Source organism: Borostomias antarcticus (assembly GCF_949987555.1).
Source record: "Borostomias antarcticus genome assembly, chromosome: 6".
Lineage (NCBI taxonomy): Eukaryota > Metazoa > Chordata > Actinopteri > Stomiiformes > Stomiidae > Borostomias > Borostomias antarcticus.
Window position 1 is genome coordinate 5509175 of NC_140239.1, and position 11690 is coordinate 5520864.

Sequence of the window (11690 nt, forward strand, 5' to 3'; positions counted from 1 at the left end):
TCCCAGAACATCAAAAGAAAAAGACTCCACAGATGTCCCAGGTCATGGCCGAGTGGATAGTGCGCTGCCTATCACCGTGAAGGTTGTGAGTTCAATCCTTGGTGTGGACGTAGCAAGACATATTTTGTCACTGGATGTTATAGAAGTTATGTAACGAGCGTGGATCATATTTGTTAATTATAGACCCTTTTACAGCCTAGTCAGCACAAGTATGCGCGTGCATTCTTGAAACAATAGCAGAGGAAGACAGACGAAATCGCCATTATTAAGCATACGGACTGGACTGAGGACATCATCAAAAATGTCCGCGTTCGCGGTGCCCATTTTATATCAGGTAAGTTATTTTGACTACCTGGTTTCACTGGAATGTCTGGTTGAAATGTAGCCCTTCTCAGTCCCGTTGTCGCATTCCGCTCGCTCATGCCAGACAACAGTCCTTTGCTGGTCCAGTCACAAACGGGACTGAGAAGGGCTAGTTGAAATGTAGAGTAATATCTGAAGTAAACAGTAACCCATAACCTGACTGCACGCTAAGCTAAAGCTAAGTTCAGGAAATGAAGCCCAGTGATAGCTAGCTAATGTTATCTAGTGCTAGCTAACACGCTAGCTAGTTACCTAACTCAAGGCCCGAGGAGTCGGAGATACTGCACGTTCTCTCAAAGTGCTTTAGCTAAGGTTAGCTACTACAAGCTAGCTAGTCCTTGTCACCAACACTTGCCTCACAATGTACGTAGCTAAACTATTCACACAGCAAGCAACGTCAGCTGACTGGGACTGTCTTGTGAGTAGAATAGCCAATGTTGTGAAATACATTTAACAACTGGTCAGTTGATATGTTGCACAGCAATCGAGCAGGACAATATCATTAGGGCTAGGTTAGGTAGCTAGCAAAGTCAGCTTGCCCAGCTGGTATGGTTATAGGCTCATTCCTATGGGATAGCTTAGTAGTTTGATTTAGCAATGGGTAGACTAATCACTAGATCAATATTTTCAGTTGGGGATAGGATTTTTTTGATTTGATTTATTTGACAAAAGCAATCACAATCAGTATATATAAAAACATACAGTATGTCTGCAATGTCAGGGATAAAAGCGAAAAGTCCAAGATTTATTTCCATCGCTGTCCCTTATGTACAAGGAGTCTAAGTGGAGACTGGCATCAGCTTAAAGTGCTTCGAGCAATTGTAGTATTAAAAAAAAAAAAAAATACAATACAAGTGCAAAAATGCAAATAATAACTACAACATATTGAGTTACTCATTACCAGAGTAATGTAACATCCCCACTCATCGGACACATAGGACTACAACACCACCTGTGCTGTGGCACCAGGAATCTGCTCTGACCACTGTTTTTATTCACCACCATATCATGTTATTATGCAGATTAAATGTACTGTATGTCTACGCGACAAAAAAGGCTTTATATAAATGTTATTTTTGGCCAATATTTTAATGCACTATTTTAATCTCCCTTCTGTTCTGTTGCAGCTTTGATGCTGGGATGCTTGGTGTGGTTGATGTCAGAGAAGACCGTGATGCAACACCAGTCAGGGGTCGGCTGCTGTGCAACGCTGATGTCCAGCCCCCCCAAAGATGGTCTTCAGGTGCAAGCCCTACCCGGACAGGACATGGCCAGACAGCAGTATCTGATCATGGATGGCTGTGACTGTGTCCATGATACAGGCAGTGCAATTACATAACATGTCAAGTATACTGTAAAGTAGTATACAGTAGTGCAGAATAAGTTCTCTATTGTATAGACAAGGTGTTCAATTGCTCAAGTGTTGTCAGGTGTTGGTTCGAGTGTACAGTGGTGCAGAGTCAGTTGTTTATAGTACTCTGGTTGTACTATACATAGGCCCTCACTCTAATTATAACAATGGCACACATGCCACCCCCTGGACCAACAAGTGAACAACGTGACACCTTGCACCTTGTCTATACAATAGACAACTGACTATGCACCACTGTAAATGGTAAATGGTAAATGGACTGCACTTATATAGCGCTTTTCCACCTTAGCGGCACTCAAAGCACTTTACAATGGCCTCTCATTCACCCATTCACACACACATTCACACACACCAATGGCGGTAGCTGCCATGCAAGGTGCTAACCTGCTCATTGGGGGTTAGGTGTCTTGCTCAAGGACACTTCGACATGTGGACAGTCGGAGCTGGGATTCAAACCACTGACCCTTCGATCATCGAACGACCCGCTCTACCAACTGAGCTACAGCCGCCCCCGTACACTCGAACACTTGAACCAACACCTGACAACACTTGAGCAATTGAACACCTTGTCTATACAATAGACAACTGACTCTGTACTACTGTATACATGTGCATTAAATGCCTCTCTTCTTTACAAAGATGGTCACAACCACAACATGTCCTGAGAGCACATGCAAAATAACAACTTATGGCTACTTTTAATGTGCATGTCTGTATGTTTAATAAAGCATTTAGGAAAAGTTTCAATCAAGACTTGAATATTACCTATTCTGTTGAGAACTATGTTTACACTTGTTCATTCATGATATTATTACAATTGACCTTTCAAGTCTGCCTACACTTAGGTTACTTAGCTAAGAACCATTTTAATTACAATTTACTTCTAAGGGCAAATACTTTACTTTCATATCTTCATATCAATATAATATCAAGATCCTAGTAGATGTCCAAATAACCCATTGTATCCTGGGTCTACTTATTCACCACCTAAAGGGAAGTGCAAAACAGCTAGTCATGACCTTTATCTTGAAGCTAACATGACAGGAATCATCAGTGTAACTGCTTTAGCCACTGACCGCTACCATTAATGTTATGGAAGCTGCTGCTAGTTGTTGTGAGCCCATGAGCTTACTGGCTATCCCGCTCTCATTGTGCTGGATTAGCATTGGAAGCATTGGAACTGATGTGTCCAGGTGACAAGACCCATCTTTATTTATCAGACATTACCGTCCTACCAGTCCCGCACAGAAACAAGCCAGCCAACACACACAAGCCAGGCTTAACCTGGCCTGTTTTTTTTTTTACATTCACTGGTAGTTTTCTGGGAGAGCTTGTCCTCCAGCTGAGCCAGGGTGATGGTATTATAACAGATTATACAGATAGTTAACTTTAACTTGTATTTTTATTTGCTCAAGAGGGACAATGTAGATTCATGAACAAGGTTTAGTTAACTACACGGTTTACCAATCATTTTTAAACAATAAGTACTATATAATGTTTCCTAGCAATTTATTCATTAAACATCAATATATGGGGCACACCAAATTGATTATCCTGGTTACCCCATATGAATGTCCTCAAATATATCACCCTATTGGAAAAATGTTCATGAAGGAGAAAAAGACAGATTGGTTAGATATTTTATTTTTTTAACCAAACACAAATGCGGCGTATACAGAAACAAAATCAAAAGTTAATACATTACCTAATTATTTTTCAAACTTATCATACAGTTCTTATATATTATATTGTAATAAATCACAGTACAGTACATTGTGAAAACAATAATGGCAAATTACATAAATATACAGTACCAGTCAAAAGTTTGGACACATCTAGAAGGTGTGTCCAAACTTGACTGGTACTGTATAAACTGATAATCATCTAGCCATGTGTGTCTTGATTTCATATGGTCTGCTATTGCAATTATATTCCAAATAAATTTGCTAATAAAAAGGTGACTGAAAGGCCCCGAAACATGAAGAGGAATTAATTTTAAAGCCATTCAATTTGATTTGTGTATTACGGAGCTTCCTAGGCACACGTGGAACCCCCCCCCCCCCCCCCCAAAAAAAGGGTTAGCACACTAACTCGTACTTTTCAGTGGCATGACTAGCTTCTGTCCTACCAGTCCTGAACAGAAACAAGCCAGCCACACACATAAGCCAGGCTGGACCTGGCCTGGTTTTTTCATGTGCGCCTAGGAAGCTCCGTAGTGTATTGTATTTAATTAATTTGAGAAAATTAAAAATGATTAGTTAATCCCTTATGAACATGAATATATAGAGATCATGAATAGTTACCTAGTTACTATATACTGTATTCTTAATTTAGTCATACTTTATTTAACTTCACTGATATATTACAGTAGGTGCACCAGATTGATTTATTCTAAATACCCCATATTAATCCACCTCCATTGCTTCCAATATGTCCTCAACTACAGTATATCACCCTATTGAAAATATGTACTGTTAATGAAGGGGAAGGAGACAGATAGGATACACACGTATGTTATTTTGAGCCAAAACCAGATACAGTCAATTAAGAAAGATATAAAAGATGCAAAGACATTATGTGCCCAGTGGAGGACGGGTGAAAGGAGGGAGCTGGATTGGCTTTAGCTCCCCACCAGTGAACAGACCAGACTGGACACAGTAGTGGATCTCACAGCCGTCACTGACAGTAGCCAGGTGCTGGCTGAACTGGGGAGGGCAGCCAACTCGGACACCTGCAAGGGGGTTGGTAGACTTGCAGCTGAACAGACCACCAAAGGGCACGGAGTACTCTCCTCCAGCTTTGTAATCGTTACTCACACAGATCATCAGGCCCTTGGAGAAAAGCTTCAGTGGGATGAAGGTTGGGGGGCAGCTCTTGCTTTTGGTTAAAGGATTCGGGTCGGAAGGACTGTACAGCCCTCCAAAGAGATACCCAAAGAACTTTGGGATCTGCCCAATGTCGGAGCACCAGTAGGTGTCGATGCGAGCAGAGCTGACATAGTGCTTGGTTACACACTTGTTGGTGCAGCATTTGGATAACCAAAGAAACCCACAGCTCTCGCAGGACCGGGTGCAATCCCTCCGGAAGTAGCCTTTCTCTACCTCCTCAGAGTTTAGCAGGGTGGGTCGGACGTTTGGGGGGCAGGCGAAGTTGCCTGCAATTGGGTTCTTCTGGGCCAGAGCCTCACATATCGAGCCTGCCTCTGGAGTCAGTTGGGTACACGTCTGGTACACACCTCCGAAAGTTAGGTTGGAGGCTGGACCATCACAGGAGCCATCGTCTACGTTAGCCTGGAAGTTAAAGTTTTTGGAGTCTACTTTGACACAGCCAGGGCGGGTGTTGATTTTGTAGTATCTCTCTATGGCCTGGCTCACCGACAGTGCCACCTTATCTATGATGGGTCCTGATAGTTTAGGTAAGGTGTTTTGGTTTAGAAAATAGTTTAGTGGAAGCCCTGACCGGTCGATGGCAACCAGGTTGTTTCTGGTGCTCTCTTGCCACTTCTGTAGAGTAATGCCAGGGTAGAAGGGCTCACCTCCATGGTTCTCAATGGTAGAGTATGTGATGTTTTTTTTATATTCACGGGACTCTGCACTCTCTGAACTCTGTGAGGCGTCTATGTTAAACTTAATATAATATAAGAAGTTCAGACCTGCAGTTGTTGTGACCGAGTGTTTATTCTTGTCGGTTACAAAGGTGGATTGGAGGTAGTCCTCCTGCACCAAGGAGGCCCCTGCGTCCACGCTGGTTATCACATGGGTGCCGTAGTCCAGAACCATCATCTCAGAAAGGTAGGCTGCCTTTCTGGTGTGGTTGTTCTCAATGGCTTCAGCAATGTCCTCTGCCTGACCAGCGAAGCGGGAGTCCAGGGTAAAATCAGGATAAGCCTTCACAGTGTAGAGGAAGTTACGCACCTGGGGAGGAGAGGGTTAAAAAGTCAGTTTCTTGATGTCCTATTTGAAAAAGATCTACAAGAGTGCTTTCATAATTTTGTGTTTTTAACAAATGTTTCATTGAGCTAGCTATAGAGAAAATTCTATGGACCGCAAATTGCACTATTTGGAACTACCCTGCATGTAACAGTTTGGCTCAGCACCGAAGGGGGGAGCGGGGGGGGGGGTGCGTAACGCCTATCACAAACTTCCACAAATTGCTGTGACCATAGTCATTTGTGTATAATGTCACATTGAGATGCATGTGTAGCTATGGTTATCTTCACATCAATAAAAGGCTAATTAGTAACTCAACTGTATCACCGGTGCATTTTCATCTATATCAGTACCTACCATTGGAAGCTACACATCCTCACTACCTATTTCTCCATAATTTAATTTTGTAATAATAGCAGCTATTAAAAAAAGTGCAGCAATTAATTGAATGTGCCTCTGTTTGTCAATGTGAAGTGTGGCTCCAGGGCTTCAGGAAAAACTCACCTGCACGCGAGTGGTGGTGGCAGAATCTTTGACCTGATGGCTCTTTACCCGTTGATTCTCAGTGGAGAACTTGGCATTCAACAGTAATTCATAAGACACTTCTGCATTTATGCTGCGAGATGTGGAGCTTTGGTGGTCCAGCCAAGAGCTGATGATCTCAGAGACGGTCTCCACGCTTGTCTGCTTCTGGGGGATGACGAACACCTCATCTGGGAGGAGGTAGACTCCGTCCTCCGAGGTCTGGCACTGGGAAAAGCTGATGTTCATGACCCGACCCATGTCCAGGTTCCTCAGGTTGTCCCAGCCTCCTCCTGGCAGCACCTCCAGGGCTGGGAGCGGGCTGGAGGTGGAGCGGCACATGTTGAGCCCATTGTCTGGACGGGTGTGGGGGCGAGGGCAGCAGGTATGGAGGAGAGAGAGCATCAGCAGGGTGACTGCTCTCAGAGCCATGGCTGTGTCAGAGGGCAAGTTGTGGAGAAGCTCTGTAAGGCTCACAGGAGACTGTGTGAGGTTAGAGTCTCAGAGAGCCAATTTATCTGATACACGATGAAGAGGAAATACCAATCATGACAAGACTGCTGAGACCAAACTTTCCTGCTCTGATGGAATTTGATTGCTATGTATACAGGTAAGATCAGGCACACCTAAGTATGGAATCAGAGGTACATAGTTCTGTTACATTCTTGCAGTTCTGAATCTCAAGTGTAGCCTACAGTATGTCTTTGAATACCTTGAATAAATAAATACAAAGCATCAACACTTCTACTAAATAATTTTTTTTCTGAGTGATTGCTCTTCTTAGTTTCCTTTTAAAGATGATCTTACTGGTAATCTGGGTTAAATTCAGTGGTAGTTTTTTCCAGATTGACATAGCTCTATACACAGGGCCGTAACCAGGACCTAAAAAAATACTGAGGTCAAGAGTCTTGGTAGGGGTGGGGGTCTTTAAAACGGGTAATGTTCATTTAATTTAGGATGCATTTAGAGAGTAAAGAAAATATTTAAAAATGCAAAATGAATTGAAACTGGTATTCTCACTAAAGTGTGAGTAGTAGTAAGTAGACCATAGAGGTATTAGACCAACACAAAGGAGGATTGAAGAGATAGAGACAGAGATAATGAATGAACAGGTACAGACACTTTAGTGCAAAAACCAAAAGAATACTCACAAAAAGGTAAATAGGATGTGGGCATCAGTCTATCAGTAATGTATCGAGCCAGGTGTTGAATGAGTGTAGTCTGGGTGTTGTTTCCTCTGTCTGTACCTGCTTGTTGACTTTGTAGCAGATTATGGATGACCAATATTATACAGACCATACTGTAGGACTGAAACAGGAATGTTGGTGATCCCAAACTACACCGGATAAAGATCTGCAGGCCTCCAGCCTCAAGCCAGGGACATCCTGCTCTGGTCCCTTGAAATGGCATTTTGGGGAACCATTAAAGGAGTAGTAAAGGGAAAATGCATGTTTAGCCCTGTTTTAAGGTTACTTATGATCATATACAATGGTTCAGAACAAAACGTTGACAAAACTAGCACTTTTGAGAAAGTGTGATAATTGCTCTACCACCGTTTTGGTCATACAATGGATGTGGATGGGCATCTTGAAAAATCATTCAAAAACATGTTAAACTCTCGATTTCAAAGACAAGAAGCTCACCGAGGGTGTAATTGGTGTCTGTTGGTGTTCTGACATCAAATTCGCCGCAAAGTATGAATCCTGTAGGGTTTTATTGATCATTTTATGAAATCCATTGACTTGTATTGACGCGACCGTTGTAGATGTGTAGATCAATCCGCAGAGGGGATTCAGGAAGCATAACCTTAAAATAGGGCTAAACATGCATTTTCCCTTTACTACTCCTTTAACTCTTCCTCTTCTCACAATGGTCCTTCTCCATTCCCCTGAGCAATAAAACATGTCATGTACTAACATTCCTGTGGCTCACAGCAGACTCGCAGTGAGGATTGACATTCTTTCTCTTTTTGTCATTAATAAAGTTAAATTACTTTCTCCCAACTATGTGATGCAACCACCATGAGAATAAGCCCTAGGAATAAAGTATGGGCATTGATGCATTGTATTTGTAACCAAGTGTTACTGTGTTGGTAAATAACTTATTCTATTGCTAAGTCAACCTAGTGATGTTTGGTATCAATCTGAAGCTAAAATAATGAATCAGTTGATTATGCATGTTGGGGAAATGTAATATCATGTTGATCATAACAGGGATATTTGGTGATTTCAGACTCTTAAGAGAATCTTGGCTCCCCTTGTTATGATCCCAAGTGAGTGGGGGTCAAAGCAGTCCACAGACCCCTCACTCTGTGTAAGTGAGCAATTGGTGCTGTCTATGCAAACAGGACACACCTCAATTTCCTGCCCTTTTTAAGTAGGGACCGGACAAGTTTCTCTCTGTAACCAAGGATCCAAGCTTGTGCGCTGAAATTGAACTCTGAACCTCCGCAAACATCAACATTTGCGGAACAGTCTACCAAATATATATATATTCATAATCCACTAATGGCAGAACTCCGTCGAAAAAAAATGAGATCTGACTGTACTGCTCAGTGCTCAACAAGCTACAACTAGCCAACCTGCTCATAATGGCAAAAAGAGCTATAAAAACAATTTACCACTTCTTCATAAAATAAAATAAAATCTGGCAATGCTAATGAAGAAGCTACCACTCGAAATGACAGTGCAGCAGGTGCAATCAAATGCAGAAGTGCTCCAGAGGCTATCGGAGCTAGCACTAGCACTAGCAACATCACCATCGGCGAGGAAGCTAGCACCAGCAGGCAGTTGCAGTTTGATGTTGTGATGTTGGGTATGGCCTAGTGCTCGGTCATAAAGTCATATTGACATGCTCGTGGTGTCTAGATGAAGTTTGATGCGTTGTACATATTGAATTGTCATACGGATTTCTTATTAGCATACTGTTCACAACTGGTATTCTTTGTAAATAGATGGGACGAGACGGCAGAACTGTTTTGTTTTCTTTCTCACGTCAAAAATGTTGCCCCCCCTACTCTCAGAGGGTAAAATCGCCTATGGCCTCAACATCTGTCTCTAACTACTGTAGGCCCAGGACTCTGTCCCCATATGACCCATATCATCATGGAGGTGTGTGCACGAGTTTGTGTGCGTGTGTGCACGTTTGTGTGCGTGTGTGCTAGTGTTTGTGTGTGCACATGTTTGTGTGTGTGCGTGTGTGCGCGCGCGTGTGTGTGTGCGTCTAATTGTCTGGGTACGATCCTCTCATTTACATTACAGTCATTTGGCTGACACTTTTATTCAAAGCGACTCTCGGAATGTTGTTTACTGAATCTGTCAGAACTATGTATCTCTCTCTCTCTCTCTTACTCTCGCTCAGATTTACCTGTCAAACAGGTTACTTGATTTAGTCTGTTATTGGGCTAGTGTTTATCTTGAATTCATGCTGAATGAAGACGGAAATTGAACAAATATGTTCATGATAAAAGGGCTTGGCAGTGGTAAATTATGGTAAAGTGCCATACATACATACAGGTCTCAGGCTGAGCAGGTTGAATCTCTCTGTCGGACTTCCGTGGGGATGGTAAGGAGTGGTCTTTGAGTGACCAACACAACTCAGCTGTTGCAGGATTTTGAAAAGTTCATTCTCAAACTCTCTCCCTTGGTCATGATGTAGTTTCCATGGGTAGCCGAACCGTGGAATTAAATCATCAAACAGTTTCTCCGCAGCTGTCTTTCCTGGCTTGTTTCTGGTAGCATACGCTTGACTACTAGTCTACAACAACCAGAATGTATTCAAAGCCTCCCTTGCTTGATTCCAAGTGCATGTAGTCAATCGACACAAGCTCCAGGGGTGAGTTGGTGGTAGAACTCCCCATGGGCGCCCAGATTTGTGAGACTGTGTTTTTCTGCTTGATGCAGGGACACTTTCTTGTCACATGAGCCTCAACATCTAACCTCATGTATGGCCAGTAAAATCTGTCTCTAACTACTGTAGGCCCAGGACTCGTTCTGTCCCCATATGACCATATCATCATGGAGGTGTGTGCACATGTTTGTGTGCGTGTATGCACGTGTTTGTGTGTGGGCGTGTGTGCGCGCGCGCGCGTGCGTCTGTCTGGGTACGATCCTCTCATTTACATTACAGTCATTTAGCTGACACTTTTATCGATAGCGACTCTCGGAATGTTGTTTACTGAATCTGTCAGAACTATGTATCTCTCTCTCTCTCTCTCTCTCTCACTCTTGCTCAGATTTACCTGTCAAACAGGTTACTCGATTTAGTCTGTTATTGGGCTGGTGTTTATCTTGCATTCATGCTGAATGGGACAGAAATTGAACAAATATGTTTGGGCTTGGCAGTGGTAAATTATGGTAAAGTGGTAAATAGAGGTCTCAGGCTGAGCACCCATAAGCAGATGAGAATTCCTGTAAACAGGTGAAAATAAATTATCAGACAAGCGACAGTGCTCGTCAGTCAGGTTCCCTCAGCGCAATGAGGGCAGTTTTCTGGTTTCTCTTTCGGGTATGAGTGGTCCGGTTTGTTCAGATCTCAGATCTGTCACCTGATTTGAGTTTATCTGATGCTCACGTACAGGCTGTACTTGTGTATATTGAAGAGTAGGCTACTGACCTATTGACCTCAAGGTGATGGCTTTTTATGTGAAGTCCCTACCACGGCTTATAGAACCTCACCACCAGGTTTTATTGTTATCCGTGGCTCATGAATCTAATATGTTATTGCTTAAACTACCATCACATGAGTCAATCAGTCACAGCCTCTCTTAAAATGCTTCTCCCAATTCTCTCTCCCAAAAGTGTGTGTGCTCCAATGTGCTCTCTCTGTCAGAGCAGTGCCACTTGTTTTAGACCTCTGTTCGTGCTCACAGCTCAACTCCTCAGTGTCTACTCACACACACACATTCCTCTTCAACCTCCCTCTCCGGAGGAAAGACAAAGAATTCTGACTTCCTCCATTCCTCTGTTGATGGAAAGAAGTAGGTCTGACAGTTGTCTTGTCAGTTCCATGTGTGTGTGAACCATTCTTTATTCATCCATCCGTTTTTTTAGAGGGATCCGCTTATAATATGTATTACTATCTTTCCGGCCTGTCCCAGGTGCTTGGGCCGGATCTGCCACCGTAGTCCTCTCGTCTCTCATGTCTGACTCTCCTAATGTGCCAGCCCTGGGTGCACTTGACAGTCCACCTCGTTCCTGACTGGTGGTCAGGATCACTACAGTGTACTCTCAAGTCCTCTCCTTACTCAGCCAGTATTGTGGTTCATCGTCATCAGAAGAGTCACTGCTTGGGTTACATTCACTCTGTGTCTTTGTATTTGACTGACCGTTCCTTGCTCTCTGTCGAAGTTGTGGTTCTCTTGGTGGAGCAGGTAGGTGCTGTACTGGTAAGTCCACTGGTAAGTCATTGACCAAGTGAAGCAGGTTGCGCTGTAGTGTTCGTACCCTGTTTCAATTTATTTCCGGGGTCACTTTGTAAACCATCAGCAATCCTCTCCTTTATAA

General features: G+C 43.1%; 1 protein-coding gene across 1 annotated transcript; it reads right to left on the minus strand.

Moving 5' to 3' along the window:
- Positions 1 to 4308: 4308 nt before the first annotated feature.
- Positions 4309 to 6624, minus strand: LOC311310217 (macrophage-expressed gene 1 protein-like; the record flags this gene model as incomplete). Its single annotated transcript, XM_084439640.1, has 2 exons — positions 6169 to 6624; positions 4309 to 5649 (listed from the first exon to the last, which is right to left on the minus strand). The coding sequence occupies exons 1-2, from the start codon at positions 6616 to 6618 to the stop codon at positions 4309 to 4311; spliced, it is 1791 nt and encodes a 596-aa protein (XP_084295766.1). The 5' UTR covers positions 6619 to 6624.
- Positions 6625 to 11690: the final 5066 nt, after the last annotated feature.